At 44.9% G+C, this 21,074-nt stretch overlaps 1 protein-coding gene across 13 annotated transcripts in view; it reads left to right on the top strand.

Annotated features, from left to right (window-relative positions):
• Positions 1-21,074, top strand: part of AP2M1 (adaptor related protein complex 2 subunit mu 1) — a 28,515-nt gene that overhangs the window by 5,763 nt on the left and 1,678 nt on the right. For 2 of the 13 annotated variants that reach the window (XM_032697962.1, XM_032697964.1), the window contains exons 2-12: positions 5,528-5,641; positions 9,253-9,258; positions 10,968-11,233; positions 12,618-12,700; positions 16,244-16,249; positions 16,803-16,938; positions 17,031-17,172; positions 17,861-17,872; positions 19,476-19,595; positions 20,114-20,249; positions 20,972-21,069. In XM_032697962.1, coding sequence (XP_032553853.1) covers positions 5,568-5,641; positions 9,253-9,258; positions 10,968-11,233; positions 12,618-12,700; positions 16,244-16,249; positions 16,803-16,938; positions 17,031-17,172; positions 17,861-17,872; positions 19,476-19,595; positions 20,114-20,249; positions 20,972-21,069 — 1,079 coding nt within the window. In that variant the 5' untranslated portion in view covers positions 5,528-5,567. Of the gene's footprint in view, positions 1-884; positions 907-5,524; positions 5,642-9,252; positions 9,259-10,967; positions 11,234-12,617; positions 12,701-16,243; positions 16,250-16,802; positions 16,939-17,030; positions 17,173-17,860; positions 17,873-19,475; positions 19,596-20,113; positions 20,250-20,971; positions 21,070-21,074 lie in introns of those variants that run through there. The other 11 variants (XM_032697973.1, XM_032697974.1, XM_032697965.1 and 8 more) reach the window with 10 other exon arrangements.

Genomic DNA, 21,074 nt, shown 5'->3' with positions numbered 1-21,074 from the left:
TGATAGATCATTAACCCAAAGGCTTCAGCTAGAGTCATCCTGGTTTCCAGGCATTTGGTGATAAACAAAGAAATGGTGGGCTTTGCTCTTAAGCTGTGTCTGACAGTGAGGTATTAGGCTGAGGAAGCTCAGAAGCAGTGTAGGGCAATCTCCCTAGAAAAGGCTGACTGTGGAGAGGAGCAGAATGAGTCATTGAAAGCTGATTGAGCAATGCTTTCTGAGTCATGTCGCTAATGCACAGAGAGCAGATGAACCCATCTCCTGTGGTGGATTTCTTATTCTGGGGCCTTCTGATTCCAGCAGCCATGAGTCACTGAATGTCAGTCTCAATATAATTTGAACCCTGTTCCCTGCAGTTCTTAACCACTGCAAGCACTAGGATCTTTCACTTCCAAAGCTGATCTGTAAAGAAAACTATTAATTGTTTTAAAATGTGTGGAAGATCATACCATGTCTGAATAGTACCACTAAAATCCTCATTCTAGTTGCAGTGAAACCTTGAAATAGTTGAAAGGAGTATCTGTGAAACTTGTACTGAAGCACAAAGGAGGATCAAAACAAAGCAGGTTTATTTTCACTGCAGCCACTTCAAGGAGAGCCATTGTCATCTTAAAGAGCCATTCTTCTTGCTAAGCTTAAGCAACTTTCTTTTGCATGCAGCCCTTTGTATAGCTTTCTTCTCTGTTCATAGATCTCTGCTCTTGTCAGTCCACCTCTTGAGTGTCCAGCTGTGTGGACATGCTTCCATGAGCTGAGGGAAGTATTCTGTAGTGGAGTTGGAGTGCGGTCACTCTGATGTTGTGTCTCGCAGGGATGTAATGCGAGGCTTGAACAAAAGACTGGAACGTTGTCCGTATTCCCTGAACTCCCGTTGTGGGCAAACTTGGTGAAGGCTGACAGAAAGCAGTAAGTGCTGTAAGCTGTGTTGATTCTATTGTGCTGTCTATGCTTGTGATGCTTGGAACTCTTCGAGATGCTGAACTTCAGAAGTCAAGCAGGAGCAAGGGAGATCTGCTTATAAATGTGTTAAATACCTTGTGCAGTTGAGACCTCCTTGGTCCCTGATGCCATTAGATGGGAGTGCAGCAAGAGTTGATACTGGGTGTGTCCTTCAGCTGCTACAGATAGCTGGTGCAGTTGGGTCAGTCATCTAAACCTGTTTCCTTGTATTCACTGTTTTTAACTCATGTGACTTTGCTGGTACCTGGAAACACTCTACCAATTGTCTGACACAAATCAAGTTAGATAAATTGTACTTAAATGTGAATTCAGGTTTAATTTGTAGAGCTGTAGAATTGTGGGTTCTTTCAGGCTTGAGGAGGATCGTAACTGGTATGGAGGCAGGCTGCTGCTACACATGAAATAATGCTGGTGCCTGTCTTGGGTATATTTATGCTGGTAGGCTGCCATTATAAAACAAACTGGCAGAATGGTCCTGATCTCGTGGCTAAATCTGTAGTAAGGAAAAGTATCACCTCGTATATTAACCAGGGGCTGACACAGCACAGAGCCAGTCACTTCTGACTCTGAGCAAGTTTGGTATCGAGCTGCGTTGCCAGTGTAGCACAGCTAACACCCATCTGCTGGTTGGTGGCAAATCTCTGTGTACTTCTGTTTTGTACCAAACAAGGATTTGCATTAAGAGTACTCCTAGTCAGTAGTCATGTGTGTAGATATGAGAGTATTCAAAGCAGTAAGGGCAAAGTAGATCGAAGAGGTGCAGATGGGACTATAAAATGGCACCGTGAATTCAAGATACATAATGGTACATTGGTGCATATAGGAGGTGGGTAGATGAAGGAGCAAAGGCAGTTCCAGCAGTACTTGTAATGCAGTTAATCAGCTTGAAGACTGAATTCATTGTGATCTTAGAGTAAGGATAAGTGATGAAATAGTTAGCTTCTTGCTGAGTGGTGGTTTGAAAATGTAAGTTAAATATCAAGAACCACTAGAAACAGATCAAAGCAGGGGATATGTGGTTGTCATACTGTCTTTATCGTGCTTTGCTTACATCTTGAAAAACTTGTGCAGTTTTGTGCTCACTTCCAGAAGCAAAGCATTTAGAGGAAGGCACTAAGAAGGACAAGAGCATAAAGCAGTTTCCCTGTGAAGAGCAAACTGAATAAGGTGGGAACATCTCATTCTGGGTAAAGGGTAATAGATGCAGTGGAGAAGATTTGCAAAATCCTGAGTGGCCTGGAGATTAGAGTATGGGGGCTAGTTCTTAATTGCTTTTTCCTGCACTTGAACTGGAGACCATTAAACAAAGCAGGGGTAAGGAAGAAAAAACAGGCTTAAAACAAAAAGGAGGATGTTTTGTACAGTGATTATAAAAAAACTGTAGTGTGGTTTGTTGGTTTGTTTGTTTTTGCCCTGGGATGCTGCTGCTGAGAGGAAACTGGGCACATATTTAAGACATTCATTGAGAGTTCTAAAATAAAAAAGCCATTACAGGGGGATCTCCTGGGGAATGTTTTCTTGACCTGTCCTCTGTTACCTGACTGCCCCTTCCTTGGTGACATTGGAGACAATACACTGAGCAAACAGCTCTGCAGTATGAACCAATGCAGCTCTTAAATGTACCAGTGAAGCTGGAGCCAGGAACTAACCTTACATAGAAAGTTTGAGGCTTGAACTCAGCTCCCAGTTTATTTTGTATGAGGAAGAAGCCTAGAATTTCACTGCATTGATGGAGAATGTTTTAAAGACTGAAAGCCCTTGAATCATGCTGTATCTGCTCTCCATCTAACATGTTTTTACTAACATAAAAGATGAGGAAGCAGTTGGCTCTGCTGCCTAGTACTGTGATGCAATTAAAAATGCTGATTTCTGCCAGTAACTTTAGTGAAGCTATTACAGAGTATGTTCTAACCTGACATGAGAAAGCAAAGCCTCATTATCTCAGTCAACATTTAAAGTTTGTAGATCTTCCTAAGAGGAGACTTTTAATTTCCAGTGCTAAGCTTGATCAGCAGTCTTCTACATGTTTTACAGTAAAATAGCAAAAATTCAAGGCTTTTTGAGAAAGTGATTGGCTTGTCATGCTGGCAGGAGGCTTTGTCTTGTATATGCTGTGTGTCTGATCCTGTTGCTCATCAAAGCAGACGTTTCCTTTATGCTAAAAATAGTGAAACAAATAACTTAAGCAGCATTAAAACCCAAGAGGGAGATTATTTTTTATTTTTAAGACTAGGATGTGCTTTCTAGGATTCTTCTGGAAAGGGTTTGTAGGATTCTTATGATCCAGCTTTGACCAGTTGCATAACCTTTCAGGAAGCTATTCTATACAGTGCAAGTCTTAAAGGGGACACAGGAGCTCTTCCTCACCTTTGATTGTAATAGTCCATATCTGAATGTGGAAGCCAACACTGTAGCAGTCTGAAAACACATCCTTGTTTCTTATCTGGAATGAAAAAATTAGTAAATAGGCAAGAATTTCCTAGAGTGGGTAACAAGTTGCTTTCACTGTTGTAATGATGCTAATTTTTTTCATCATTTGGCCTGTGTGAATGACCTTTCAAATGTTTGCTGAGCTACAGCTTCAGCATCTGCCAAACTTGTTGGGCAACTGTATTCAGTTCTCCGTGTTTTGGGTTCCAGCCCTACAGGTTATCTCTCAGTGGCCTCCTCGTGCCTGTGTGTGTAAGGGCTGTGTGTGTAAGTAGTTGTGAGTCTGTGGTACAGCCACTTCCTTAAATCTGAGACAGTGGTTTTGTTCTGTTAACCAACAGGATTGTCTTATCTTCTGGGATACTGGCCTTGCTGCCACTACACTGTGTAGCCTTGGTCCACCTGTGTGGGACAGTGAACAGCCACAGAAGGCTTTTCCTACTCTAACTACATGGGAATCTACTACTACAGAGTGTTATGCCTCTGTCTTAACAAAATATGGTTACAGAGGCTTGTCCTGGAAGTAAATTCTGAAGTTATAAAGTGTTAGTTATGGGAATGGAAGAAAAACATATTTGAAAACATCTTCTGTGCTAGATGGAGAGTCAGACATCAAAAATGTTGATGACAGTGCCATGTGAAGCCACTGACAAGTGGCAGAAGGCAGCCTGTTAATAGCCAGAGACACTTGACCAGCAGAATGTGGGAGTAAAAGCCAGAAAGTTCATGACTGAGCTTTGGGAAAACTGTTGCTCTCTTTCTCACTACTTTAACTTAACAAGTGACTTTTTGGTTCTTTTTTTTTTTCCTTTTAATGAGCAGAAGCAGCCATCTGGAAGCTGAAGACCCATAGCAGAGAAGTCTGAGTAATGTTTTTCTGTGAGGACTCACTAGGTATAGCTAAAAATATTGGTGTTAAGGTTTAAGAAATTAAAAGGGATTTTTTTGTCTGTCTAAAATTAAAAGTAGTAGCTGCACTATAAACCTTGCTTTAGCACAGAACTCACATCTGCAGTGCCTTCAAATGGGCAGCTACTTCAGTTTATTAATTCCAACTTCTAAAGGATATCTTACTCTTGATAATCCAGAAGTCACTTTGTCCCTCTGATGTGTGTATTTTTTTTGTATTCTCTTTTTTTTCTGACCTTTGAGATGATCCAAGGTTGGGTCACTTTAACTTCATTGTTGCAGTGTTCCTGAACAGGCACATATCGGTTCACTGTCCACATCTGTCTCTAGACTGGCCTCTCCCTATCCTTTCTGCCCAGCCCAGACAAGTGGGTGTAGGCTAACCCACCCAAACAGCAGTGTGGAGATGGTTGTTATCTAATGCTCTGCAGTGCCAAAGCAGAGAAGTATGTGTGTGCTCATCCCAAGGCCTGCCCTGTCACAGTTGTAGTGCTCTTCTCGGGACTAAGCCAACCAAGCAGTTGCTGCTGTGGGTATTAGGACTTGGACCTAAGTGAATAGGAGGGCATATGACTCCAGGAATGGGATCTGGTGAAGTAGCTGTATATTTTTAAAAGTCTTCTGCATCAATAATGTCTGCCAGCTTTTTAGCTCTCTCCAAAAGTCTTCCTTTGAAGAAAGAGGAGATTAGCAGTTTAAGAGGGTAACTTCTGAGGCACTGTACCCCAATTCAAGTGGGTCATGGTTGAGATCTCCCATTCCAGTGGTACCTCATGGCAAATTGTTCTCAGTTTGGATTCTGAACTGTGTCTTGGTATGGCTGCTAGGGATTAGCAAAGGCTCTTAAATCGATGTGTAAAAACTGTGTAAAAGTGGTGATAAACGGAGGTGTACTTGCTGCCAAGAGCCCCCTGCCAGACGGTGATAGGCTTGATGACATCTCAAACATTTGTGTGAACTGTGTTCAAAAAGACTATGAATTACCTCTGATTGATACCTCAGTCTTTGGAGAGATAAAGGGTCTTTGATTTGCTTGTGGTTCCAGGCCTATGTTTTTTCTCACATTCAGTGGGTATGCTGTGGATACTAATACTTGAGGCTTAATCTGTCCATGCTGATTTTTGTAATGAGAAGTAAGCCTGCATCTATTTCATTGCCAATTTTAAGCTTCAGTCCTGGCTACAAATTGTTGCTGCAGCCTACTGATATATGCCCTCTCTTGCTCCAGGTATTAAAGCAACATGGGAAGTGAAGACTAAAGTTCCACCATGATTGGAGGCTTATTCATCTATAATCACAAAGGAGAGGTTTTAATCTCTCGAGTCTACCGGGATGACATTGGGTAAGTGCTTCCTGTTGCATCCCTGGTCTTTGCATTTCTGTGTCATTTTGGTGCAGTAAACAACCCAGAGCTGCTTTGTTCTGCATTAGCTGTGCATGCATGTAAGACTGCAACTCAACTTGCTGCTCTAGGCTTAGTTCAGAAAAAAAAAAAGTTTAAGCCCTGATCACCTACAGTAAAGGATGGCCTGCAGCCAAACCTGAGTGGTAGGTATCTTTTGGGTGGTAGAGATCTGGCCATGATTCCAAATGCTTCAGCCACATGGACTGCTACTGTGGGAGTCCACCTCACTGTAATCATTAAAACTTTACAGAAGCAATAATGTGGGAACTGTCTGTCACACACTATAGCCAGGGCTCTGAATTAGTTTCAGACACTGAAGTCTAACATCAAGTACAGGCAGGCAGGAAACCGTGGTCTTGGAAAGTTTTATCTGCAAGCAGTCTCGTAGTAACCATGGCTGTACTCCTGAGGCTGGCATTCTGTCCCCCAGCTATGTATGGCAGCCTGCTATGGGAAAATCTGACATTTATTGGACATTTAAAGTTGTGGGAAGCACTGAAAACCTTCAGTAGATTGTAGGTGTCTTATTGCACTTCACAGAAGTGTTACAATGCTCACTTAGAGTGGATCTGTGCAATCCTTAGGCTGCTAGTTCCCAAAAGGGATCTTACTAAAAATATGGTGTCTTGTAGGCAGCGGATAGTGCTATAAGGAACCCAGAATCGAGTGATGGTGCTGCTTGGGCTGAAAACCGTAAGTCTAAGGGTTTCTTGCACAACAGTACTCTTCCTATTGGGTTTTCATTAGTCAGGCATTGGCTGGAAGTTAGTAATTAAGTTAACGAGTTAAGACAGCTAATGGAAGCAAAGCAGTGGTAGGTGTTAGTTCAAAGTCCATAGAGAGAGATCCTTGAAGCCAGTTTAGGAAAAAATAGTTTTTATCAGGTCTTCACAGTGACTAGTGGTAGGATGTGCTGTGAAATAACTCTTTGCCATAAATTACAAAAAGCAGTCAAGCCACTCTACCTTCAGATTGGTCTGGTCTGAAGAGTGTGTCCCTTCTGGTTATAGATTGTCTAGTGGAGGTTAAAAGTTGAGGTAGAACTAGTAGCTAGTCAGGGCTTCTTGCACTGTTTCACTGAGGGAGGAGTAATCAACACAGTGTCTGTAATGAGGCTTCACCTAATGAGCTTTTAAGTCTCTTGGCTTGTTCTAGGTCAGCTAAGGCAAAGTAGCTGTTCTAAGGTTGACTGAGTTATTCCAGGACTTCCACACATAGCTGAGCCAAGGAAACATTGTATTTCTCAAGCAGAAAGCCAGTGGCTATGAAGTTTTGCCTCTTCTCTACTATGCAAACTCATTTCAGTGTTCAGTACTTGTTAGCTAAAGCTCTTCAGAGCAGTTCACATGACAGGTCTGACTTTGTAAAGCTGGTATCACAGTGACTGAGCCAAGCCAGTCTGGATTATAGATAAATCTTGAGAATGTTTCGGGTGAGGGCTAGGGACACTTTTACTAGTTTCTGGCAAAAATATTTTTTGTGGTTTGCAAACTTGAAACACTTAAAAAGACTGTGCTCAAGCTGGTGTTTATTCAAGAAGGCCTTTTAATTTAAATGGCATTCTGGCTGTGGAGATGTAAACTGGGGAGCAAAGTAGTTATTTTTAATGTGGTCTTCTATTGCTTTTTATCTTGGCTTATTTCTCTTACAAAGTGAGTGCCTTATGTTCAGTATGTGATAAAGTACTTCCTGCTGGCCAGCCAGACAAAACTAGAAAACGTTATTTCCTTCCTGATCTTGTCCTAACTTTTTCACTTGGTAAAGGGTACCAAAAACATTCCAATGTTTTCTCTAGGACTTGAGGAGTTAGTGTTCCCTTGTGTGAAATCATCCGTTCAGTTCCTGTGAAAGTGTCAGTCTTGTGACTTAGGTGGAGCTGGTGCTGGCTGTTAACCAAGCTTGCTCCCCAAGGTGTTGGATTCCTTCTCAACAGGCCTTCAAATTGTTTGGAGTTTTTTTAAATGTGTAGCCTTACAGAACAAGGTGTTGTAAAACGACTGTGTCTCATCTTGTGGTGTAATCAAGTAACCAACAATCTTACCGTTTCCTAGTCTGAACATTAGCATCAATGCCAGATCTACTTAAAAGCTTTTAGTGTCCTAATCTTCAGTGGGAGGTAGGGAATAGCCATGATACTGTAGCTTGTACTCTGTAGAATTACTGTTTTTACCCAAACAACCAAGTAGTGGACTTCTAGAGTACTGTACAGTTCTTAGTTCCTAAGCAGTAGATCTGAGTTGCTGAGGGCTGAGCCCACCCAGCTTGTTGGGAGGTAGGTTGAATAGGAAATGAGCATAACTGCTCCCTGTCTTTGTGAGTGATTGACTCTTAGGACTCCTCGGTCTTGGCCATTGCCTTTGGCATTCTGAAGCCTCAGCCTCTGAGTTGGGGGATATTAAAGGTCATCTGCGGTTACAAGAACACCTCCCCTTGCACTGTTTGAGGGCCTAAAAGAAGTACATACCGGCTCAGATGTAATGAGCAAAGTGACAAACAATGAGGAAATCCTTCTTCTGACTTCATTAAAGGCAGAAGTACCACAAAACTTGAACTTTCTTTGCTTGCAACTTAGAATGGCTTTGTTGCATGTAGCGCGTCTGTCCATATAGCAGCTCGCTGCATGTATAAGCAGCTTTATTAAAAAAAGAGGCAAAACACCATGCATTTAATTCAGGGTACCATGGAGGGCTCTACTGTGATTTTCAAGTGCCTTGTTCTTCAGTGACTTAGTCGTTGGGGAACCTACCTGCATTTAAGAATGCAGCTATGTAATAAAAATTAAGCTATTTGGAACTGAGCAGCTTACGTGATAAACTGCATGCACTTTAAATGTAACAGACTTTGGTTTCTGAGCTTCTAATACATCACGTCGGCTTCGTGGCTCTTGATTCTTAAGGAAAAAGTGCAAGCTGGATAGAGCAGTGTCTGAATCTGCAGGATGTGCCCTATCTCTCCAGATGTGCTCCAGCTCTATCAAACTTGCTGTATTTCCTGTTGGCTGGACCAAACCAGAAAGCATCAACCCAAACAGCTTCAAATGAGAAGTACTGTCAGAGAAATTCCCACCCAGACATGTAGCCCTGTTCTGAGGCAGACTGGGAAGAAGATACCTGATACTCTGCTGTGTCCCCAGGTGATGCCTCTGACTGAGGCTTTGGGGTTTTTCTTCTCCAAGGCCTGCTACCTATATTAGCAGAGCAGACTGGGTATCACTGATGTGATACAGGTGCAGCTCATCTGGAATAATTGCCCAGTTAGCCCTAAAATTCAGCCAAACAAGTCAGTCCACACTGACAGCCTGACCATGGCATGTCAGCGTTGTACCTTGCGAGGGCTTCATTGCTGCCGTAGCTTGTTACTGTCCATCCAATACCACCTTGGCCTTTTGTGCCCAGGAGCAGGGGGAGGGGGTGCTGTTTAGTCTCTTCTTATCTCTTTGGATTCATTGTGCCTTGTGTGTGTGTTTCTAACCCTTTCTCTTGTTGCTGTCACTCCTCCTTTCTCCGCTGGCGCCATTTCTGTCCATCCCATCTCATTGGCTGCTGTAGCAATAGGTAAGAGACCACCACTGGCACTGCACAGTGGGCACCTGGTGTGCTAGAAAAGCCTCCCTGACCTGAGGCTTCTCCTCTAATGTGCACCAGTCTGGTTGCTGGTTCTGGTTCTTCATCTAGTGGGTTAGAACTTGAGGCTGGGAGGGCTAATGCTCCAGAACAAGCTGGACTTTCCTTATAAGGCTTACCAGAAGGGAGGATTGGGGCTTTTAGATATTGTTATTTTATATTAGATTAAATTACTTATGGAAAACTTGAGTAGAAATGAAATATTAATTTAACTCAAACTTGCAAACCTTCTGGAGCAATATAATCTGAGAAGTATTTGAAAGACAGAATTTTGCTTATGGGGAGCATGTTTACTGCATATGTCTCCAGACCTTCAAGGAGCAAACACCTGCTGTGATAGCATATGTTCCTTTGAATATCCTTTGTTTTCAAACTTGGAACTATCTTTTGGATTGTTGACAACTCTCAGTGCTTACAAGCATTTGTATGCCTGTATCCTTGCTTGCAAGGATGATATTACTATCTATTCTCAAACATGGTTCTGCATAATCAGTACCATGGCCTTGATGCTGCAGTCAGACCCCCTGTTCTACGGTGTCTGAGAGTGTGAGTAATAAAGCATGACTAGATAAATCTTGGCTTGGTGTGTAGACTGTTGCTTTAAGTCTTGGTCTTGTCATATAAAGCACTTGGGCTTCCTTCCCATGTTCTCAGGATTGGTGGACTTTTAAGTTAATTTGGGAAGTTTATCTTGATTTGTAGTTACCGGATAAGAAAACTGTAGTGTGAAGAGGTGGCATACGGAATGCCGCTCAGAATCCCTGTTTAGCCAGGAGTGTTTTTTCCCCTGTTATAGTGCATAGACAGTTTGGATCAAAGATGGCAGCAGCTTGCACAGCGCCTTTTCAGCACTGGGCAAAACCCTTGACCATAAATGGTCTTGCACCATACAGTGCTGCTGGCACAGTGCTGTTGCACTGTGGGGACCCTAAGTCCCGGTGCAAGACACCTGTTCTGAAGCCAAACAGGCTTGAGGTGACGTGTAACTGGAAAGCCAGCGTTGTTCCTAATCCTGCTGCTGCTTTGAGTCTGCTCTCCAGGGTGTGTGGGGGTATGGAGGTGAGGTGGATCTGAGAACTAAAGCTCCCTTTTGGGGTGTACCTGGGCACTGACATCTGTCGGGTCACTTGGACAGGTTCTTCTGTTTTTTCCTCCTTGGTATTTCTGGAAGAAACTGCCATTGACACATGTCTTGGGAGACTGCAGCTTGCTTTGGGGCAAGAGTGTGAAGGCCTGGGCATGCAGCATAGACAGTAATTAGGTATTTGGTCAAAACTGTACTGTTTGAGCCATAAGATGCTAATGTGTTTATTCCCAGCTATGGCAATCAATTTGGAGTGCTGTCAAAATTAATTGAAGGAAAGGTTCCATTGCCATCTGACTCCTTACTGCAGTTACACTGTAGTCCAAAGCTCCCTAGAGACCAGTAGCAGTCTCTCTCCTTTAGTTTGTTCACAATTTGATGTCTAACTCTGCTCAGAGTCTTGACTTGTCCCTCTTAGAGATATCCCCAGGCACCCTTTCTAGGTGAGCTTGGTGTGTGTAGTTCGGTGTCTGACTGTACCCGCATAAGCAGAACTGTGCAGCCAGCTGGGGTTCATGCTCAGGGTGCTGACTTACCTCTGGTGGTGGTCTCGTAGGCGGAATGCTGTCGACGCCTTCCGCGTCAATGTCATCCACGCACGGCAGCAGGTGCGCTCGCCGGTCACCAACATCGCCCGCACGAGTTTCTTCCATGTCAAGCGCTCCAACATCTGGCTGGCTGCTGTCACCAAGCAGAATGTCAACGCTGCCATGGTGTTCGAGTTCCTTTACAAGATGTGTGACGTGATGACTGCCTACTTTGGGAAGATCAGTGAGGAGAACATAAAGAACAACTTTGTGCTGATCTATGAGCTGCTGGATGGTGAGATGTTTCCCTTATCTGCTACAGGACATTGCACTCGGTCATTCTAAAATCCTTAGCTTAGTTTGATGTAGTAATAATCCTTGAAGTATTTTTAACATGTATGGTGGAGTTCAAAATTACGTGTTCTGCTTTCTAATGCCATCTGTACTGCGAGTGTGGATGGCACCTCAAACCCATAGCCTTGTGCTGATTGTGGCTGACTTTCCTGAAGTTTTGGGAGCTGTGCACTTGTATAACTGAGGCAGCTGGTACTGGAGCCCAGCTTCTGAGGGGATCCTGCGTAGATGTCGGCCTGTCCTTACACTGAGGCATATAATGAGGACTGTCAGTAGCACCTCCAAGACTGGCTAGTGCCCAGGTGGCTCTAGCAGTGTACAGTGGCAGTCACCCCAAGCTGTGATTGGTTGCCCCTAGTGAGTTGCCTTTTGGGCTCACTCCTGAACAGAAGGAAATCAATCAAACCCAACCTGCTCTGTCTCAGCCCTACTTCCTCCAGTAATAACAGCTCCATATTGCACCACAGATTAATGACAGTGTCCCTTCAGCTGCTTGTGATATCAGCCTGCCTGTGGAGGTGCCCTTGAGCTCTCCCTGTTTCACATAGCATGAGCACTTTGTATTAGTTATGTTGCAATTTGTTTTCCAGACAAAGCACCACATATGTGTGTCCTGGGATTCTTAACCAGGAGTCACAGTGATGTTCTCTCTGTTATCTCAGGACAGACCAAGAGACTTCAGTTTCTCTTCTTTGGTCAGTCACTGCTGGTCTCCTTATAGGCAACAGTGAGATCAAACCTCCCAGTATGGTATTGCTCAGTGTCATGTTAGTGGTCTTCTCTCTCCTCTAGATCTCTTGAGGATTGTTCTCTTCCTCTTTGAGGGCAGTTGGTGTTAACTGAACTGTCTGTAGTTAACGTCTTTCCCTCCCACGCAGTGCCACTACTCAGCTGTTGTTTCAGATTTTGGTTGTTATTACATCTTCATAAGAACAACAAAACCTGAAAAAAAGCTGCAAAAATAGGTTGCTCTGCTGTTGGATTAACCCTCCTTATTGTCCCTTGGGTGTTTTTGGAAAAACTCAGTGTGCCCTGTGCACGTGGCTAGCCTAGTTGATATTTAGTCCTGAAGTGCAGTGTGTTTAAAAATCAGCAAATTCATCAGTTGGACAGCTTTCCGTCACCCCTTCTCTCCAACTTATTACACTGGGCTCAATGTAGCAAGAATGTTTCTTTTCTCTTAGTAAGGAATGCTACAGCGACAGAAAGTCAGTGGGTAAGTGGTGCCTGCGCAGTAGTTGGCTGTCCCCTTTACAGGAATGGTTAGCATAGTTGTGTGTTTATACCTTGCAGGTCTGAACTAACCTTCTTTTACCCTTCTGTAGAAATCCTGGACTTTGGCTATCCTCAGAACTCTGAAACAGGTGCCCTGAAGACTTTCATCACTCAACAAGGCATCAAGAGTCAGGTAATCAGGAGAATTTGGGGTATGGTGCTGCTCTGCTGGTTATTTTTCTGTAAGCCTATTCAAGAGAGTATGGTCCTTATTACTATCTAAGCATTTGACCTGTACTGAAGGAAGGTGCCTGAGTAGATTGAGAACACCCTGGCAGGGGTGTAGCTCAGTGGCACCTTGTTCGAGGTGTCCCTGCTCTGTGTGACCTCATGTTCCCTGGCACATGGTAAGATGAAGGAGGAAGGGCCCAGAGCTAGGATAATGCCAGTCCCTTGTCCCATGTAAATGATTGCTGGCTTCAGACTCTGTTCTGTGTCAGCTCCTGACAGAGGATAAACAAATCTACCTGCTGAGCCAGAAATAGCTCTTTTGTGTGTGAATCTCACTGAGCAGGTCTGTTCTCCACCGGCCTTCAGTGCTTTGAGCTGTCAGGCTTTCATGCCTGCCTTGTAATGAAGTCTTCTTCAGCCTTGTGAATCTTGCTGTCAGTCAGGAAGCTGATGTTGCTCTGTCGCTACTTGTAACATCCTTGCAGATCAGCATCGGTACAGCCCAAGCATTTTCATGTTAAGAGGTGAGAATCTCTGCTGTGCATTTAGCATAGTATTAACCCTTGCAATAAAGTTTACATGGAGGCAGAAGATAAAGGGCACCTTGGGAAAAAGACACTTAAGTTTGACTGTTTTGGGGACTGTGTTTAAACTAGTTCTAAACCTATTCCAGGCTACAGCCCTCAAAACTAGACTTTCTATCTTGGAAGCTCATGCTCAACCTCTGAATCCGAAGGACACTTACAGTCTGTTTCTTGTGTCCCCAAGGAATATTGTTCTTATTGTCCATCTAACACAGCTATGGAAGTCAATAATGAGGACTTAGCTTAAAACTCAGTCCTCTCCCCTGGGTAGCAGTGAGTCAGGAAAAAAAAGCTGGGGGTCTGTACTGAAGCAGTCTGTGGCAAAGTAAAGTTTCAGCCCCAGGTACAAGCAGAAGCAAAGTGCTAAAGAAGAGCCTGTGCGGTGACTGTTCTTGTTTAGGATAAGCAGAGGTCAAAGTCTCTGGAAGCTCTGATTCAATTCAGTTCCTCAGCACTGACTTACTGAGAACTCCTTCTTAAAGTTTTAGTGTAGTAGCAAGACTAGCTGCATCACAAGAGGAGATGAGAGAGAAGCTGCCCCTGAGCAACCTATTTCCTGCTAGAACAGCAAACTGTTTTGCAAGAGGGCCAGATATGAGTGCATCCGGTCTGAATCCCCATCACGAGCCCTACCATAAATCTCTCTGGCCTTCTGCAGTCTGACAATTTGGGCAGTCAGCACTGAAGATGGCTGAGTCAGCTCCTGTTCCTAGGAAAACTCAAAACTAACCACCACCCTCGTTTCCTTCCCTCAGTCTTTTTTTGCTTTTGTCTGTTTTAATGAACTCTTGTGCTGCTTGTGTGCAAACCATGGCCACAGCATCATCCTTCATTCCTTACAAAGAGGAGTTTGGATTTCAGCTTTACATAAGCAAGCAGTTCTTCTGCTCAGTGTTGGAATTTTGTTCAGCCCAGTTCAAAAAGCAGAAGTAATCCATTGCAGGCACAGTATGGCAAGGACAACAGTGGAAACAGTACTTACCGTGTTTCCTTGTGTGCTGTCTGATACATCAAACCTTCAGCTCCTTATTGACTTAGAGCCAGCTTCACACATGTACCTTGGACCAAAATCTGAGACTAGGTGGCTTGCCATCTTTCTTCCTTGTCTCTGCTTAGTTCCTGATGGTGCTTTCCTTGGGCTTGTGTCCTGTGGAATTTAAGGACCAAAATCCAGTTATGGCAGACTTGACAAACCCAACTTTTTTACTTTATTCTCAGTGAAAGATTTGAGGCATCCTGAACTGCTGTGCTCTGAGTGCCCACCCTGTATGGCTACAGTGGTCTTTCCAGGGCAAGTGATCTCGGAATACAAGATCTGTTTTATTTTCTATGAAAGTGCGTCTGATGCTGCTGCTGCACTGCTTGCCAAGGAAAGAGCCCTGTGCTCTGGGAATGGAGTGATTTGCCACACAGATTTTAAAAGTTGCTGGTGTGCACATGGTTTCACTTCTAGTCTCTGCACATGAAGTAGCCCACTACTCAAATGGCAGGACTGCAGGCTGTGCTGGTGTTTTGAACCAGAAGTGAGGAAGGCATTGGTTTGTGTATCTTCCTTCAGCAGAGGATAAACCTGCTCTTACAGCTCGAGGTGGAGCTGTGCTCTGTGTTTTGTTTTCACCCTTCAGATCCTATCTCCATCTAGACTAGATATACACTGTAATTTTCTTCCTCTGCAAGTGCTTTCTGGGAGTGTTAGTTGGGGAAACATTGTAACTAAGAGTTGTCCAAACCTTCCATGTACTCAGTGCTAAAGTGCTAGTGTTACTTTTTAAAATGAGAAGAGGGCTGCCACCAGCTGCAAGAGGCCCGGAAACCTGCTGGTAGCTGGCTATCTTTAACCTAGTCAACAGGCTGGCAACTGAGCACAAGGCTGGTATTCTTGGACCATTTTAGCTGACTTATTTGTCCAGCTCTGGGAAGCACCAGCTCCTGAGAAGGCTCAGACCCAGGTGTCTTCAGTACCTCACGTAGGGAATGCTCGTGCTGCTGGGTGATCTCCATCCAGTACTTTGCATAGTAGCTGGTAGAGGGTCATGGTACTGGTGCTGTTGCAGGAGATGAGAAAGTCACATGATTGGTGTCCTTTTGGAAGCCAGAGCACTGAGTGTTAAATCTACTGTTCTTCTTAAGCCTGAACAAGGCAAATTAAGGAGGTGGAGTTTTTCAGTGGGACAGAAAAGGGAGGTACTTTGTGTACTGCATTGAGCACTTACCTAGGCAGTTTCCAGGGGAGTGTAAAACTCTGTCTCTTAGATGATATGATAATGGCTCTGCTTGCTCAGGAAGTGACCATGTCTGTGGCAAGAACATGTGTGAAGCCAAGGCACTGCTGGTGTGAAGCTGAGATCATGTAGTGCCCCCCTGTGGGCCCAGCACGAGGCTGCAGCGGCAGAACCCACTTGTGTGTTGTGCAGTTGTTGTGGTGGAAGGGCAGAAATAACAAGGATACAACTTTATACACAACCCAGACTTAAGGTGCCTGCTATTTCCCGTAGTCTGGGCGTCTGTGCCATGGTAAATATCCAGGGCTTGCTTTCGGAATGCCAACATGAGTCTGCTCTGCGTAGGAACATTGTTGGGAGTGGTATTTGGCCTGTCACTCCTTCTGCTCCACCATGTATTTGTATTGTCCATAATAATCCAAGTCTGAAAAGCCATTTCACTGCTTGAGGTGCTAGGTTTCCTGCAGGGAGCTAAAGGCCAAAACTCCTCATCTTATTTGTGCTAATTAGCTACCTAATTAACAAAGAGCTGACCTGCTTTTTTCCTGTCCTCAGGTAGCCTTAAGCCTAATCTGCTTCTTTCTCCCTTCCTCCCTTCTCTTGCTACTGACCTGCTTGCCTGTTAACCCTGTCTACACTGCACTTGCTACTATACATATACTTCTTGACTTTCTGCGTGTGACTGGACCCCACCTGTAGCATCAGGTAGGAATCCTCTCTGTGCCTCTCTACACAACCTTTGGTGCTTTTTGGAGACATAGAGCCTGGGTGCTGTTCGATGTATGCTAGGTTAGTGTTGGTATGTAACCCTGATGACTGCAGTCATTAAGAAACAGGCCTTGGGGATTAGCTCTCTTGTGGCCCTGGGGTTTCATGTTGTCTAAGGGTGTGAACTGCCACACCAATCCATGTTAAGCTGCCTCTGTGCTTAACATGGATTGATGTGACAGTCTGAGACATGATTTGAGTGCCATTGGTGGAGCTCACGCCTCCCTGCACCTTGATGTGGCCTAATGGACTAGGTAACAAAACAGAAGAAACTTTACTGCTGTTGTTATGACCAATTTTTGGTTAGGCATAGAATTTGATGTATTGAGCAGAGAATGACCAAATCATGTGAGGTGTGACAGCACCTGTATCTTAAGTGACAAAAGCATTTATGTGTAATACATGGCAAGTGCTTGCTCTTATATTTAGAGCAAGGTTTCTTAGTATTTGAATTTATTTAGAGATCTAAGATGTTATTTCTTCCCTTCAGACTAAGGAAGAGCAGTCCCAGATCACCAGCCAGGTGACTGGACAGATTGGATGGAGACGTGAAGGAATCAAATACCGTCGCAATGAGCTCTTTCTTGATGTGCTGGAGAGTGTGAATCTCTTGATGTCCCCACAGGGTAAGTAGGTGGTGTTGAGCTAGCATCCTTCTCCCCCTTCAGGTTTGTGAGTGGGGACTCTTGTGTTTTGAACTGTGATCTTTTCTAACCAGGTCAGGTTTTGAGTGCCCATGTCTCTGGCAGAGTGGTGATGAAGAGTTATCTGAGTGGAATGCCAGAGTGCAAGTTTGGCATGAATGACAAGATTGTCATTGAAAAACAGGGCAAAGGGACTGCGGATGAAACGGGGAAAAGGTAAGAAAGAGGTTTTATACCCGGTGGCCACTTGCCACCAGGGACTTATGAAAGGGCAACCCTTAGTAGCTTTTCTGATCTGACAGACAAAAAGCTCATTTTTTTTCTTCCCTTCAGATGTTACTGAAAACTTTGGGTAGATCTGTTGTCATGCAAACTACTAGCCTGAGGGCCTCAATACAGAGCTTCTCTACAGCTCTTTAAGTATTTTCAAACATAGTCTTAAGTGTAGAGTTCTTACAGCTGGAAACACTTCCTCAAGATGGATTTTCCCAGAATCTGTATCTCTAGCAGTTCTAGTCAGTGCAAAGGCTCTGAATCATTAGAGCAGTAGCAGTGCTCCCAAGGTACAGTGAAGGAACTCCTCTGACTGCTCTACCTGGACTGTTCCCACAAAGTAGAACAGGTGACTTACTAACAGTGGGTAAGCCCCTCCTGCGGCTTACAGATGGTCAGTGGCCATGTGGGTTGGAGGCACGTCCCTTCTGAGAGCTCAGCTTCCCTCCATCCCACCTGCACCTCAGCCAGTACCCACATTGAAGCTGAAAACAGCTCTTAGGCCTTTTCCAGCCTTCCTGCTTGGGGTGAAGAGATAAAAGCAAAAGGACTTCCACTTTCTTCTCGCTAACAATTTGCAACTCATCTGTATTTCTCTTGGTTGTTTGTTTTGTTTTTTGCTGACCCCCAGTGAATTGGGAAGGTAGATAATCTGCTTCAGCTGTGTGTGCATTCTGCTCTCCCCCTGTCTCTTGCTTCGTGTGACTTGTGCATGTAACTTGGATCTCAGACACTTTCCATGATGGTTCCTGTAAACAGAGCTGAGCTGCTATTTGCCTTTTCTCTTAGAACCAAGCCAAGAGCTATCACTTCACTGTCACCTTTAAGCCATCTTTCCTGTACCTGAATTGAGCTAGTAAAATGAATGAGCCTGAGGTGGCTGATGAGCCCTGTGGGGATTTACTCTAGTGAAAATGTCAACTGCATGGGCCTCTGAAGAGTCAGTAACACTGTCACAAAGCTGCTGTGCCGGGTGCCTTTGCCTGTAATGTACTGGTTTTTTGACTTACAGAAGCAAGTTGAACAGGGATTCTTTCTAGGTGGTTCTCCCTAGCTGTGATTATCCAGTGGTTAAGAGCTTGGAAATATTACTCTCTAGAAGCATTTAGTTACAAGGTGTTCAAAAGGGACAGCTGCTGCCAGTTGGTTTTTAGCATCTAGCATGTGGCAAGGCCAACCCTGAGTAATGCTGCCTGAGACTTGGAGCAGTGCTAGGCAGCAGGGCTTTCCCAGTAGTTTTCCAAAGAAACAGGAACTAGTTGGCTAACATTGCCTGTCATCTGGGCAACAGATTAGGAAAGACTAACTCCTGCTTGCGAAGCACAAATCACACCACTGGGCTGTGTAACTAGACAGCCAGTCAGCCTGGGGTCAGTCTGCTTCCCCTTTGAGCTGGTAATGGTGGTTCCTAGGACAGCTGAACCTGCCTGTAGTGCTCACACTGTCTCAGCACACTTGCACGGTTGTCCTGTTGCTTCCAGCAGTTGAGGCAGCCTAGGTATCACATTGCTACGCTGCTGCCTCTTCTGTTGCTCCTGCCTTCACATCTTCTGGTCCCTCTTGGTAGCCGAGGGGTTTTGGTTGGCCTCAGGACCTGTATTCTCAGAGACTGGTACCCGGCCCAAGTTCAGTGCTGGCAGGTTAGGCTGATGTGCCTAGATGGATGGGTGGTATCTGTGTAGATTTTAGGAGAGATACAGACTTGCATGTCATAATATTGTGGTCTTGGCAATTCAGTTCAGCATCAAACCACGTGCTGGCAGTGTGGAAATGAACAGCTATTAAGAGATTTCTAAAGAGGGAGACCCTGAACCTGGCATTTCCTGGCTGTGTGGCAGTGGGATAGCTTTGTGGACAGGAAAGTGTTTTCTCTCTTTTGAACTGTGCTGTGGGAAGACTTGGGCTGGCAGAGCTGTCTTTGCAGTACTGAGTGCTGCTGGCAGGCAGACCCAAGCATTGTGTTGCTGGCTATGGCAAAAGGGTGCTCCTGTAAGCTCTCTCCTCTTTGGGGAGACGAGGGAGAGAATTCTTTCAAACAAGCTTCCTGAAATATGGTTTTTGTGGTGGTGAAACAAGGAAAGTCTGAGCCAAGAGGCTGCTGTCCCCTAATCTCTCCCTGCCTCCCCATTTCCTGGACACCTGCGATGGCAACATGCTCTGTAGAGTAGTTTCTGCCTGGACAGACTGTGACTGCACCAACCAGGGCTGCAATTTGCACTTGTTTAACTCGTATCTTGTGTTTTTAGCGGCAAACAGTCAATTGCCATCGATGACTGCACTTTCCACCAGTGCGTGAGGCTCAGCAAGTTTGATTCCGAGAGGAGCATAAGCTTCATTCCACCAGATGGAGAATTTGAGCTCATGAGGTACTGTGGTAGGGGGGTGAACAGGCTGGTGTTGGCATCTGCTTGCTGCTACAGTAATGTTGCTGCTCCCAGCCAGACTTACAGCACTTGAGCACTTAAAAAATACACACTTACCGCCTTCTTTTCAGAGTGGAATCTGTGGGGTGTCCCACAAATCCATCTGTTACAAATGTGGGCGAAGCTCAGCTGCGTAGTCTTCTTTGCCACAATTGTAGTGTTGGGTGTGGGTTTTCTTACCTTCTGTGTTTGCTCTGGTTTTTTTTAGTATTTGAAACTGGTGTCTTTGAACAGGGCCATTGGTAGGAACGAGATATAAAACTTGAGACTCAAGAAACCATTGCTGTCCTATGGCAGCACAGATCCTACTGCTGCTTCCTCCTGGGATGGTTCCCTTTTTGGCTGATGTTTCTAAGCTGTTTACTGTGTGCAGAGACTGTCTCTTTTTGAAGGTGATACAATTTGAGACCATAAGGGCATTAACTTCTCCTCAGAGTTCACTGTAGCTTCCATCCCTACAGATACCGAACCACTAAGGACATTATCCTTCCCTTCCGTGTGATCCCACTGGTGCGGGAGGTGGGTCGGACCAAGCTGGAAGTGAAGGTGGTGATCAAATCAAATTTCAAACCTTCCTTGCTGGCCCAGAAGATAGAGGTAAGATAATAAAAACCTGTCGTCTCTTGTGCCTGGCAGTGATGCCACTAGTTTATGCCCCCTGCAGCGGAGTCTTCACAAATGAGTCTTGAAGCTTGTACAGGGCTAAAAGAGTGAACTGAGTGTCCCACCAGCTGTGTGATGTTGCTGTGCTGTGGAAGGGAGCTGCTATAGAGTAGGAAGGTAGAAGCTGTTTTCATTTGCACGGCCACCTTGGCAGGGGCCTCATTCCCTGCCAGCAACTGTTCACTTACTCTCTCAGCCACTATAAAATTTTGTATTCTTCTGTCTGCATGATCCGATGTCAGACAGGCAGCAGGCTGTGAACTGTGTAAGACAGGCTGAGGATGGCCTTGCAGGTTAGTTCCCATCTGGGAAAGGCTCACTGCTGCAAGGCTGGGCTGTCCGGAGCCTGGTGCAATGCCATGGCCAGCCTGGCATCCTTCCTGAGCTCATCTGCCCAACATTAGCCAGGTTTCCTGCAGCCTAGAGGGCTCTGCCCTGTTCCTTACTGTCTGTTGTGGATTATGAAAGTGCGTTTGAACCTTTACTTCAAAGCAAGAAACCGGAGGACTAACCTAGGATGCTGTTGATAGGTGATGTTTTCTGGGCCCTAAGATAGGAGAGAGAAGGCCAAGCGGTCCAGGACAGACAGTGTGAGACTGCACAGAGTGCCCAGGCTGCAGTCTCCTCGCCCCTGCTCACCAAACTCTGCTTTCCAGGTCCGGATCCCAACACCCCTCAATACCAGTGGAGTGCAAGTCATCTGTATGAAAGGGAAGGCGAAGTACAAGGCCAGTGAGAATGCCATCGTCTGGAAGTGAG

This window comes from Chiroxiphia lanceolata, chromosome 10 (genome assembly GCF_009829145.1).
Source record: "Chiroxiphia lanceolata isolate bChiLan1 chromosome 10, bChiLan1.pri, whole genome shotgun sequence".
NCBI lineage: Eukaryota > Metazoa > Chordata > Aves > Passeriformes > Pipridae > Chiroxiphia > Chiroxiphia lanceolata.
The sequence above is the reverse complement of the archived record's forward strand: the minus strand, read 5'-3'. Positions and strand labels throughout refer to the sequence as shown.